General features: G+C 35.1%; 1 protein-coding gene and 1 long non-coding RNA gene across 2 annotated transcripts; both read left to right on the top strand.

Annotated features, from left to right (window-relative positions):
* The first annotated feature begins 3578 nt into the window (after window positions 1-3578).
* Window positions 3579-5043, top strand: LOC134264811 (uncharacterized). Its single transcript, XR_009991623.1, has 3 exons — window positions 3579-3686; window positions 4676-4790; window positions 4978-5043. It is a non-coding gene; the product is annotated as an uncharacterized LOC134264811 (long non-coding RNA).
* Window positions 5044-8445: 3402 nt separating this feature from the next.
* LOC134264801 (uncharacterized) lies at window positions 8446-11856 on the top strand (the record flags this gene model as incomplete). The annotated part of the gene is made up of 2 exons (XM_062747083.1): window positions 8446-9344; window positions 11644-11856. Coding segments are annotated over exons 1-2 (1042 nt in total), but the record flags the coding sequence as incomplete, so codon positions are not given.
* Window positions 11857-14312: the final 2456 nt, after the last annotated feature.

Below are 14312 nucleotides of genomic sequence, written 5' to 3'. Positions count from 1 at the left end.
TATTAATAGTAAAAAAAAAAAATTAACAAACTAGAATAAGTATAAAGAATTGAAGAAGACTGTATAAAATAGACATATTACAACTGTTTTAAAAATATTAGAGAGATACGTGTAGTGAGGGGGTGTTTGTGTGTGAGGAAAGGTGTGTGTGTTTGTGTTGGGGGAGGGGCTTTCTTAAAAATACCTGACAGCAAAAAAATTTCTCTGAACTATCCAAACGCGATATGCTCTTAATTACATGAACAGAAAGTTAGGGGTGTTAGGTATGCCAGTTAGATGGTATTGGAAATTTTCATATCAAAACTACAGCAAAAACAAAATATTATGTAAGAAACAGTTTTCTTCCCAAAAGATACCGATGGTCTAAAATGGGTTTGTTTTGATATCTATCCTTCTATTATGTGCATTCTTTTCGAATTGGCTGATGTGTAATGTTAGTAAACCAAAAGAATTATATAGAGCTGCATACCAGGTATATCATATTGCATTTTAAAGTGTTTGTAAACGTGCTGCCCGTAATGTTATATTAAAACTGTTTTTTTTTAATTTACGCACGAATAGATTGAAAGACACACTTGACTTTCTGTTGGAAATATATGTTTAAAGCTAGGATTTAAATCGACAAAAAGGAGAAAAAAGTCAGCTCTTGGTTTTTCTTCTGAAGAACCGCAAAGCCATTTAAAGATAATATTATGTACATTCAGGTTTGGTGAAATCGTCACCTCCGCAATAAAATTGAGTGTCAGAATAGGGGGTCAAAGTGTCACATAGGTATTTGTAGGAAAAAACCTTCAAAATTCTTTTCAACAACACCAAGGTCATGTTAAGTCAAAGTTATATATAAAAAAGCGTTCACAGATTGTATAGATTAAAACTTGTTCAATGCCTGAAACCCGGGATAGGATGGAGCTACTATGGGGAATCAAACTTTTACATGGGTCTATTTAGGGGAAAAAATATAAGAACAACACGGACATGTTTAGTCATATTGATATGAAAGTATTCCTATGTATTGTACATTTAAGTTCAACAAATGATGACCCCTTTGGTAGGGTGGGACCGCAATAGAAGATCAATGATCTACATAAGTATATATATGGGAAGATTATTAGTTATGATGAGCAAGAGCGCCAATATTGTGAATTTTAAGGCCATAGGTCCAAGGGTTCTGGTGTTAGGGCGGGGCTCAATTGATTATATAGTGAAAATGCATTTATTCTTTAAAAATCGTTAAAAAATTCTCTGCTTTTAGGTATTAAATAAGCTAACGAAGCACATAGTTATGATGAGTAAGAGTTTCTCTTCCAAAATTTTGAATTTCATGACCCCAGGGTCAGTATTATGGTTTTAGGGTAGGGGCTCTATCGATTACAAAGTGAAAGTGTATTTATTGTTTAAAAATCTCTTCCTTTTCTCCTGGGTTTTATGCTAATGACCCAAGTATATATATTTATGACGAAGAAAGGTGCATCTAGTAAAATGGTTATTTTTAATGCCCCCCCCCCCCCTTCTGGATAAATTAATGGTTTGAAATCTGGTTTTTTGTATTAATCAACCATTATATGATAAAATTTGCAAAATTTTGAAATATGTGGCCCCAGGGTCAGTGGTTCCTTTGGGGTGAGGTGCAAAACTTGTTATAAAGTGGAGGTGCCTTTTCTCTTTGTTACTCTGATCAACCTCTGGGTATTAAGTGAATAGAGTAAGCGTGCTAGGTTTATAATTATGACAAGCAATGGTGCCTCTGTCAAAATTTTGAATTGTGAATTTCATGAACTCTGGTTTAAAACACCAACCAAAGTTATTTGATTGAAAATTGTTACACAATACTCTGATGACCTATAAGGCCCGTGGGCCTCTTTTCTTGTTAATTGTCTGATGTGAATTATAAAAATTTATCCTATGCTAAATCGTATAACAGTTTATAATTGTTAATACATATATTTATTCGAAAACAAAGAGATGATTCGAAATGATTGAATTTGTATTAAAAAGAATAATGATATATGTTTAAAGTCAATCAAATATACCCTCTTGTACAAAATTGTCATGGAGGGGAAAAATTGTTCCCGGTTCAGGAGTCTGTTTTACAAAAGAACTTACGACTAAGACCAAACATTTTAAATAATTGTAAAATTTTGCAAAATTAATCATTCTCTTTGAATTTTTTTCTGTAAAAATATATTACCACATTCCTTCAACAGAGTTAAAAATAATTTTCGATATGAATTAAAAAGTTATATGAGAATTAAATTTGGTCCTAAGTCGTATGTCCTTTGTAAAACAGGCCCCAGAGCTCTAAGAATACACTTTAATACTTTTTTCACACTTTGTATTCATGTTTATTTTACCTCTACTGTAATAACTCTATATTAAATTAATATCATAAAAATGCCTTTTTCCCCGAGAAGAGACTCTTTTCCTCATCTGAGGACTTCTCCCTGAGAAATCAGAGCTACTCACTGGAACTACTCCTTCATGAATATTTATTAGTAATTTTAACCAATCAATGTGTTCCAGGAATTTCGAGTCCGTGACGTAATGTTATTAGCAATGTAACTCAAGAAATTGCAAATTTATGGTTCCCCGCCTTGCCGCCTCGGGAACTAGTTTCCTCCCTCGGGGAAACATAAATTAGCTATTTCCCTCGTACCCATTCCATATAACTGTAGAATATCAAGGGAAAAGGAGAATTTGAATTTTTGATGGGTATACCCAGAATATTTAGGTCTTGTCATTCTCAGATACCAAAGTTAACGAGAACGGAAAAGAAAGCTTATGACTTTCGCTGAATAGAACTGACTTGGCATTTGTATGTCCTTAAAGTCACTGAAGATAGTATTTACAGCATAAGAACTATGTCAATGGAGATATTTTTCGTCCGCGGACCTTACTAGTAATTGGGGTGGGAAGATGTGTTAGGGCTCAAGAAACCTTTTTTTTTTGGGGGGGGGATGGAGAAACACGACAGAGAAAGGACCCCCCCCCAAAAAAAAAAAGAAAAAAAAAAAGGAGGAAGTTAAAATCCGTACACTTTAAAAGCCAATTTTTAAATGTCAACATGACTTTTAATATAAGGAACAAAATTAGGCATAGTTCCAATCAAGACACATGCGGTGTCTGAGAACAGGTGCTTGTGGAGACTTACATACAGGCATCACCAAACATATACATTATTAACATGATTAACTCAAAACATAACTGCTCAAATATGTGGGGGGAGGGGGGAGAAGGTGAAAAATTCCCTTCGTGTACATGTACAAACTTTAAACTAAACTATGTGAATGTGTAAATAATATAAAAGCAAGCTGAATACTCGTATATGATATAAATAATATACAATTAATAAAATTATCATACAGTTCAACATGTTTTATAATAGGATTTGTAATGTTTATGTTTTTTTTTTAATTAATATCATGAATCTATTGAAATTTAAATAATTATTTTGAAGGAATGAAAATGAATTATGAGTTTAGATTTTTTTTTTTTATTAAAATCTTCCGAGCTATTCGTGTGCTATAATGCCATCTATTTTCATCCGATGATGTGAAACATGTATCATTAGGTTTTCCTATTTTTCTCCCACAGAATCACTCTATAGAGACAACAATTTCAAGCAGTGTTGCCAAAAGGCATCTGACATTGGATAATAATGCATATGAATTTTCACAAGTAAAAATCAGGTTTGTTTCTTAAGAAAATAGTTTGAAAATTGTGAAATTGTGAAAAACTGTCTGTTGATTCTTATATACCTGAATCACTTTGTCTGTCTGTCTGCCCTTGTAGTCATGCCCTGACCAGCTATAATTATGTAATATTTACTGGAAGCTCATACAGTGTACTTATAACTAGGGATGGCAATCGAATGCAGAATTGCTAATCAGCAGTCATGGGCATAACTCAAACAAGTTTAAAAAAAAACTTAAATAAGTTATTTTACGCACACAATTTTTTTTTTTTGAATAACAAGTTATTTTTATATCCTACTTGGACATTAATTTCTTAGAAATTTTGTGTTTCCTTCCAATATGGATTGCATTTTGTGATTGCATTATGTAATACTAGATAGAGTGCACCGACTCCAATGGAAAATTGGTGAGGAGGTGGAGATAAACGGCATTTAAACCTTATTTTGTGGTTTTATCCATATGCTGTATATGTCCAATTTTTATCATAAAATAAAAAAAAAATCCCCACTTTCCCAAGACTTTTAACACTTTTCCTGCATTGAGCAAAGTTTAAATTTAGTCAAACATTTGTTTTTGTCTTGGTGCCCGATCAAAATTCTGTAGTGCATGGGGTGTGAAGTTAGGGAGGAATGCCACAAAATAACTTAAACAAGTAATTAATTTATTGAAGCTATTTGAGAAAAGTAAAGTGTTTCAGTTACTAAGGCTAGGAGAAAGTTAAGGTCATAGCAAAGGAAAGTAACTCATTGAGACCAAAAAAAATAACTCATTTGAAAATAACTTAATTGTTTAAGCTATGCCCCTAACTGATCCGTTAATCGCAAGACGTTCCGACTGATTAACCGGTTAATCACATTAAATTACACATTTTCTAAATTTCTTGACTTTTATTCAAATATTTCTATCCATTTACACAAAAATAGTGAAAATGACGGAAGTTTTAAAAAATATTAGGGTTAAAATGTTCTGGCTTTTTTTGACAGATATGAAGGGATGTGCTGTGCAGCTGTTACAAGGATGAAAATATGGCTACCTCACTGGTTGTGATGTTTCTTCAGCGAGCAAATCTTCATCAATAATCAGGATTAAAAAATAAAAGTAAATTTATGTAGATCTAAAATTCTTTTTTTGATTCACATGTTCTGTTGACATGAGTAAAAACTTTGTTTTGAATTAAAATATTTTATCGATAAAATAAAATTTGGTAAATAAAACCTACTATACGTTTACATATGTACTCTTTTTAGAATAATAAATAATATGTAATTGTTCTTTGTTTTCTCAGCCAAGAAAAAGAAACAAGATAAACGGAAACCGTGCAGTTTTTCCTTGTTTTACCAGATACAAGAAATCTCTGGTATGTGCTTTTTTTCTGTCCTTTTTTGCTCACCTAAGTTGAATGCGGATCAAATTTTGTCTGTAGTCTGTCTGTCTAGCTGTCTGTCTGTCCATCTGTAAGGTTTTCAGATTTTCAATTTCTCTAGAAACCATGGACCAATTTCAACCAAACTACAGAAATAATCAAGAACCGAGCGCACTTTTTTGTACGCAATAAATATACAGTTTTTTCAATGGGTGGCACTGTAGTTTTCCGGTCTTTCAATATATTTTTTTTGGGATAGCTACAGATCTGCAGCTATTTCTCAGATAGTGTAAGTTCACGTTCATTCAAATTAAGACTCCCAGGGGAGGGGTGATGGAATAGGATGAGGCCACAGTGGGGGATCAAAGTCCTACATAGGGCCAGGCATACATATCAAAAACAACAACTTTCACAATCTTCTTCTCAAGTAAAAAGCAATGCCATGTTTACTCATATTGATATAAGATTATCCTCAGGAAGTGTAGATTCAGATTTCTTCAAATGATAACCCCCCGTGGGGATCCGGGTTAGAAAGGGGTCCTCAGTACCCCCTTGCTTGTCGTAAAAGGCGACTAAATGGGACAGTCCTTCGGATGAGACAGTATAAACCGAGGCCCTGTGTCGCAGCAGGTGTGGCACAATAAAGAGCCCTCCCTGCTCAAAGGCCGTAAGTGCCGAGCATAGGCCTAAATTTGCAGCCCTTCAACAGCAATGGTGAAAAAATCATTTGAGTTATTTTTGAAAATAACTTAATTGTTTAAGCTATGCCCCTAACTGATCCGTTAATCGCAAGACGTTCCGACTGATTAACCGGTTAATCACATTAAATTACACATTTTCTAAATTTCTTGACTTTTATTCAAATATTTCTATCCATTTACACAAAAATAGTGAAAATGACGGAAGTTTTAAAAAATATTAGGGTTAAAATGTTCTGGCTTTTTTTGACAGATATGAAGGGATGTGCTGTGCAGCTGTTACAAGGATGAAAATATGGCTACCTCACTGGTTGTGATGTTTCTTCAGCGAGCAAATCTTCATCAATAATCAGGATTAAAAAATAAAAGTAAATTTATGTAGATCTAAAATTCTTTTTTTGATTCACATGTTCTGTTGACATGAGTAAAAACTTTGTTTTGAATTAAAATATTTTATCGATAAAATAAAATTTGGTAAATAAAACCTACTATATGTTTACATATGTACTCTTTTTAGAATAATAAATAATATGTAATTGTCCTTTGTTTTCTCAGCCAAGAAAAAGAGACAAGATAAACGGAAACCGTACAGTGTTCCTTGTTTTACCAGATACAAGAAATCGGTGTGGTATGTGCTTTTTTCTGTCCGTTTTGCTCACCTAAGTTGAATGCTGATCAAATTTTGTCTGTAGTCCGTCTGTCTAGCTGTCTGTCTGTCCATCTGTAAGGTTTTCAGATTTTCAATTTCTCTAGAAACCATGGACCAATTTCAACCAAACTACAGAAATAATCAAGAACCGAGCGCACTTTTTTGTACGCAATAAATATACAGTTTTTTCAATGGGTGGCACTGTAGTTTTCCGGTCTTTCAATATATATTTTTTGGGATAGCTACAGATCTGCAGCTATTTCTCAGATAGTGTAAGTTCACGTTCATTCAAATTAAGACTCCCAGGGGAGGGGTGATGGAATAGGATGAGGCCACAGTGGGGGATCAAAGTCCTACATAGGGCCAGGCATACATATCAAAAACAACAACTTTCACAATCTTCTTCTCAAGTAAAAAGCAATGCCATGTTTACTCATATTGATATAAGAACATCCTCAGGAAGTGTAGATTCAGATTTCTTCAAATGATGACCCCCCGTGGGGATCCGGGTTAGAAAGGGGTCCTCAGTACCCCCTTGCTTGTCGTAAAAGGCGACTAAATGGGACAGTCCTTCGGATGAGACAGTATAAACCGAGGCCCTGTGTCGCAGCAGGTGTGGCACAATAAAGAGCCCTCCCTGCTCAAAGGCCGTAAGTGCCGAGCATAGGCCTAAATTTGCAGCCCTTCAACAGCAATGGTGACGTCTCCATATAATGAAATATTCTGGAGAGGGACGTTATTCACGTTAAACAGTATACAATCAATCAATCAATCAAATGATGACTTCTGGGGGGTAGGGTGAGGCCACTTTGGAGTATCAAATTTTTACACAGGAGAATATAGGCAAAAATCTACTCATGATCAACAAAGTATTGTTTATAGTCATATTGATATTGAAGTGAAGGATGCTCAGGAAGTGAAAATTATGTTTGTGTAAATCATAACCCCCTGGGGTGAGGAGGGCCCCAAAAGGGGATCAAAAATTTACAAAGGTAAATATAAGAGTTTTTTTTTATTTCTTCTCAAGAACAGCAAAGCCATTACAATGTTGATATGGAAGAATAATCAGAAAGTGTAAAAAATTAAGTCCACCTCCCCCCTAGCCCATGTAAGAACTGATTTCTGCTTATCCTAGACAATGTTCTCAGGTGAGCAATGTGGCCCATTGGCCTCTTGTTTATATGTTACAACAAACTTTTGATCATGGCTATCTGCAGGGCTAATCATTTCAGAAAATGTATAATTTATATTTATATACCTAAATATATAGTTTAATTCCATTGAATAATTTGTAATTATTGATTTATTAGACAGGTTATATTGTGAACACTTGAAGACTTGCTATATATTGCGACATCAAAAGAACTCAGTTCTCAATAGAAAGGTATTTAATATGTGTATATTTATGTATTTTGATTCTTACAAGTTTTTCAATATGTTTATACAATCATGTAGTTATGTTTTACTGAATAATTTGTAAATATTGATTTGTTAGACAGATAATATTGTGAACACTTGGAGGCTGCTATCTATTGAGACATCAAAAGGACTCAGTTCCCAATAGAAAGGTATTTAATATGTTTATGTGTATTTTGATACTTTTAAGTTTTTCAGTTTCTTAAATCGAGAACATTGATACACAAGGCCATCTTTAAAAACTGTTTGGTTGCCTTGTCTCAATGATTTAGTAACTAAAACAGCCCAAATAAAAACTTTTCTGATTTCACATTTGCAGGTGTTTTCGAATAAAGAAAAGAATTTGGTCCTGATCTGCCTACCCTGTTTTTTATCCTCAGTCTGGAGAGGGCAAACAAACATATTCTGTAAGGATGGCCTGATCTTAATAATAAGTAATAATAAACTTATAAAGAGAGGCATATTATAATAAGTAGTAATAAATATATATTAAATAATTATTTCACTTTATATAATACATGTATATCTTCAAACTACTGAACAGATTGGGCAATATGCATACAATGTCTGTAAACAACCTGTTATTGATGTAGAAAACTCTAGAACAGTGATGTAATTTACAGAGAGATCTCCCTGAAGGAAATCCACACAGGATTATAAAATCACATGAAAAAGAAACAGAAGTCTGGTGTCAGTGATGTATACAGCAGTATTACACAAATCTGTCAGAGTGTCTGGGGTTAGTGGGTGTTATTACATTACCCAGGTGTCAACAGACCGGGTCTGGATCAGTGATAATGAAGGCAATCTCATCTTAACAAACACGAGAGGTGTTACACTAGATAAAGTGACAGGTTTATATCAATATGGTTATGGAGTACATACTGTGACTCGGGATAGTGCTGTGATTTATATAGACAGTGACCGTAACATCATAAAACGATCTAAAGATAAAGAAAAGACCAAAGTGATACCATACACATCACCATGGGAACCACACAGTGTCTACAGCTCCCCCTCCACTGGACACTTGCTGGTCGGGATGTATAATACTGATACATATACAGGCCAGGTAAACCGTTACACCAACACTGGAGAACACATACAGACCATACAGCACGACAACACAGGTCAGGGACTGTATGAATATCCTGGATACATCACAGAGAACCGCAATGGAGATGTTATTGTGTCTGACTTTTACCGTGATGCTGTAGTGGTGACAGACAGTACAGGGAGACATCGCTTCTCCTACACAGGTCATCCATCAGGATCAGGACTAGATCCACGTGGAATCTGTACTGACGCGCTGTCACACATCCTGGTGTGTGATGTTAGAACCGACACAGTACATATCATTGACCAGGACGGTAACTACGTGACAATGTTAGGGAGAGAACAACACGGGATATACAAACCATACGGCCTGAGTTATGATTGTGATACACAGCTTCTCTGGGTTGGATCATGGGGCAACAACAAAGTAAACATTTACAGACTTATCAATGAAGGGGACAATCTGACTGGTGAGTTACATTCTTATATGATTGTGTGTCTTATTTACATGTATAGGTATTAGGTAACTATGTTTTATGTACAATGCTACATCTAGGCCTACCATTATTTACAATAATTTAATTATTTAGGAAGACACATTCACTGTTGTTTCAACTTGTATGTGTTATATCAAATAAAACATTTAAAATGATAAGTCTAATTACATTACATCTTTCATTGAATTATAATTTATCACAATAAATAGCAAGAAATATTTTCAAGATGAGGATGATATAAATTATAAATTGTACTTTAACTAATACTTTATGGTAGAATACTTTTACATGTTTTAAAAGAGTTTGGCAAAGCAGTTATTTCTAGAAAGAAAAAAATGTTTGAATCATGTTAATACATGTAAATGTTTATGAACTTGTAAAACATCCTCTGGAATTAATTAAATTTCTCACGTGTGTAGAGTTTTATCAAGTGTATAGATGTTACTGAAACATATAAACAATTGTCTCTATAGACTTGTTGAACAAGCATTCTGAGAGTATTGCATAAGCAATACATGTCCCCTACCGGGTTCCCCTTTTTCTTCAGGATGTCATTTTTTAATGTGCAAAAGTCATGTCCAAGGTTAAACTGAAAGATTTTTAAGTTGTAAATTCCTTAAATCTAATAAAATAATAAACATAAAGACGCCAGTTCAACTCATTTATACATCGTCTTTTCCCCGCTTCATATTTTTGTCGACAATCAGAAGTTAGCGCAGTTCGAACCCGATCTTAATTAAGCGATAATGAAAAATATTCAAAATGCAATAATTCTGTCAAAAATCAATAAAGCGTAACAAAATTCACACTTTATCTGTAACTCATTAAGATACACTCACTTACCAAAATTCAGCTCAATATCTGCAAGCATTTAGAAAAAAGGTGAGGAAAACCAAGTGGGAATGAAAAATATTCAAAATGCCATAATTATGTCAAAATCAATGAAGCGTAACGAAATTCGATCTTGATCTGTAACTCATTAAGATACACTCACGTACCAAAATTCAGCTCAATATCTGCAAGCGTTTAGAAAAAAAGTGCGGAAAACCAAGTGGGAATGAAAAATATTCAAAATGCCATAATTCTGTCAAAAATCAATGAAGCGTAGCGAAATTTAAACTTGATCTGTAACTCATTACGATACACTCACGTACCAAAATTCAGCTCAATATCTGCAAGCGTTTAGAAAAAAAGTGCGGAAAACCAAGTGGGACAGACTGACGGGGACGGACAGACGGACGGACGGACAGACGCAGAGGAAACCTATAGTCCCCTCCGGTTTCACCGGTAGGGGACTAATAATAGAGGTGCTGGGCAAAGAGAGATAACTCTAAATAAACAACACTGTGTTTTTTGTTGACATGAACATTGACAGTGCATATTGTTTAAAATGCAAATGGATTAAAAAAACAAAAGTAAAATGTATACATATAATATTTTCATTTACCATATAAAATATAGGGATTATAAAAAAATATGGTTATGAATTGTTTTTGTATTTAAATTTTAATGTAGAAAATCATGTAGGATGAAACAGGGGACCAGACTAATTAAAATCTATCGGATATATGTAAAATGGGTGTAGAGTGGGTGGGTGTAGGCTATAGGGATTTGACAATAAGTTTTTGTAGTTGATTTTCTTAAAACAAAACATTAGTTGTAAATTAAAAGGTTCTTTCTGATAAAATTAACAAGGTCAAAAGGTTACTGTCAGTGTGTGGAGGCCATGTGTATATGAATGTGTAACTAAGGAGGCAATACTTATTCCCAGTGGACCTCTCCCTTACATGAGCAGAAGGTAACATCTTATATTTTAAGCTTCTTCTTTGGAACTAAAGGACCAGTTTCAAACGACTCTGACATATAGCAGTTACTAGTAAAGGGAAACTAAAATTGTAAAGTTCATCCTCCCAGTGGCCTTCTCTCGTGTCTGAGGGCACTTCTCTAAAGGTCATATTGTAAAAATACATCAATTCAAAAACGAAATGAATATTTTCCACTTTAACTGATGAACTACATAGAAATAGTGAGTTCAGTGTTCTTTTGATGAAATAGGGAGAGGGGCTCTATTGATTAAACATTTTAACATGTTTAAATACAGAAAACATTATTTCTTAGAAAAAAATCTCATCTCTGCTCTTAGATAGTAAGGAAATAAATTAAGAGTTTAGTAAAGATAAAGGGTGGGTTCTTCTTTCAAAATTGAAAAAAAAAAGAAAAAATATCATCTGTGTGTTCTGAGAATAATTCTAATTATTCTTTTATGTTTTAGATAAAGTGGATGAGTTAAAAACGTTCTTGAGAAAGGAGAAGACAACCGTGTCCCATGCCAGAGGAATACTTGTTGGATGTGCTGAGGCTGGAAAAACAACGCTACTGAAGAGATTAAGAGGGCAAAGTCAGAATGATGGTGAAGTTACAGAGTCCACCAGGGGACTGGAAGTCCATCAACATCTTTTCATTGTAAAAGACAGAAAGTTAGAAGGTAAATAATTTCTACATTTAGCCATCAAGAATGGACAGGATTTCTGTTGTCAAAATCTTATTTCTTGAATGGTTTTACATCTATAGACATTTACATGTCACCCTATTACATTTCTGCAATGCTCAACCCTATTTTTCATAGAATCAAAACCTGTATGTAGACCTGATTTGAAGAGATCCGTTACAATTTTCAGCCTACTAATTTTTTTAGCTCACCTGAGCCGAAGGTTCATGTGAGCTTTTCTGCATACATGTTTACTCTACGGATTTAGGCAGGAGTCTACCGCTTTTTCACTCCATCTCCAGCCTACTGATTTAATTCAGAAATCTAATGCTTTTCTACAAAAGTTGCATCTAAAGTATTTTTCGTTCGCTTGTGTATCCATTTATGAAGCCACTCTCATAAAACCTTGTTAGATATCGCGTAATTTGACTCAGATGCATACAAACGCTTTTTAGCTCACCTGAGCCGAAGGCTCAAGTGAGCTTTTCTGATCAAAATTTGTCCGTTGTCTGTTGTCGTTGTTGTTGTTGTCGTTGTCGTTGTTGTCGTAAACTTTTCACATTTTCATCTTCTTCTCAAGAACCACTGGGCCAATTTCAACCAAACTTGGTACAAAGTATCCTTGGGTGAAGGGGATTTAAGTTTGTTCAAATGAAAGGTCACGCCCTTTTCCAAGGGGAGATAATCATGAATTTGTTAAAAATTAATGGCATTTCTAAAAAAATCTTCTCCTCCAGAACCGCTGGGCCAGGAAAGATTAAACTCGTGTGGAATCATCCTCAGGTAGTGTAGATTCAAGTTTGTTCAAATCATGACCCCCAGGGCAAGGGTGGGGCCAAAATGGCCGACCCAAGTTTTACATAGGAATATAGGAAAAAATTTAAAAATCTTCTTCTCCAGAACCACTGGTCCAGGAAAAATGAAACTCCTGTGGAATCATCCTCAGGTAGTGTAGATTCATTTTTTTTTAAATCATGACCCCCGGTGCAAGGGTGGAGCGAAAATGGCCGATCCTAGTTTTACATAGGAATGTATAGGAAAAATCTTTTTCTCCAGAACCTCTGGGCCAGGAAAGATAAAACTCATGAGGAATCATCCTCAGGTAGTGTAGATTTAAGTTTGTTCAAATCATGACCCCGGGGGCAAGGGTGGAGCCAAAATGTCCAACCCTACTTTTACATAGGAATATTTAGGAAAAATCTTTAAAAATCTTCTTCTCCAGAACCACTGGGCCAGGAATGATGAAACTCATGTGGAATCATCCTCAGATAGTGTAGATTCAAGTTTGTTCAAATCATGACCCCCTTGGGGCAAGGGTGGGGCCAAAATGGCCGATCCTAGATTTACATAGGATTATATAAATAAAATCTTAAAAAATCTTATTCTCCAGAACCACTGGGCCAGGAAAGATGAAACTTATGTGGAATCATTCTCAGATAGTGTAGATTAAAATTTGTTCAAATCATGACCCCCAGGGCTAGGGTGGGGTTAAAATGGCCAATCCAAGTTTTATATAGGGATATATAGGGAAACCTTTTAAAATCTTCTTTTCAAGGACTTCAAATGTATGATTAGTGATATTTATATAGAATTCTCCTCAGGTAGTGTAGATTCTAGTTTGTCCAAATCATAGCATGTACTTTTTCCTACTTGATGTGCTCAGGTATGCGCTGTGGCCCCTGAGCCTCTTGGTATGTTTGATCACTAAATATTTGTTTTTAACTTTGTTTTGCTTTTCTGATCACATTTTGTCCGGCGTCCGTGTGTCTGTCCCTAAACTTTTCATATTTTCGACTTCTTCTCAAGAACCGCTGGGCCAATTTCGACCAAACTTGCCACAAAGCGATCTTGGGTGAAGGGGATTCAAGTTTGTTCAAATGAAGGGAAATGCCCCTATTCAAGGGGAGATAATTGAGAATTAGTGAAAATTTGGTGGTATGTTTTAAAAATCTTCTTCTTAAGAACTTAAACCACTGTGCCAGGAAAGTTGAAACTTTGACCCCCGGGGGTAGGGTGGGGCCACAATGTCCGATCAAAGTTTTATTAGCTCACCTGAGCCGAAGGCTCAAGTGAGCTTTCCTGATCACATTTTGTCCGGCGTCCGTCCGTCTGTCTAGCTGTCCGTCTGTCTGTAAACTTTTCACATTTTTGACTTCTTCTTAAGAACCACTGGGCTACTTTCAACCAAACTTGCCACAAAGTATCCTTGGGTAAAGGAGATTCAAGTTTGTTCAAATGAAGGGCCACGCCCTCATTAAAGGGGAGATAATTGGGAATTAATGACATGGTCGCATGTTTTAAAAATCTTTTCAAGAACCACTGTGCTAGGAAAGATGAAACTTATGGGGAAACGTCCTCAGGTAGTGTAAATTCAAGTTTGTTCAAATCATGACCCCCAGGGGTAGAGCGGGGACAAAATGGCTGACCCAAGTTTACATAAAAATGTATAGGAA

The sequence above is a fragment of the Saccostrea cucullata genome, unplaced genomic scaffold, assembly GCF_032062105.1.
Source record: "Saccostrea cucullata isolate Sc308-1 unplaced genomic scaffold, CSIRO_AGI_Scuc_v1 ctg15306, whole genome shotgun sequence".
NCBI lineage: Eukaryota > Metazoa > Mollusca > Bivalvia > Ostreida > Ostreidae > Saccostrea > Saccostrea cuccullata.
The sequence above is the reverse complement of the archived record's forward strand: the minus strand, read 5'-3'. Positions and strand labels throughout refer to the sequence as shown.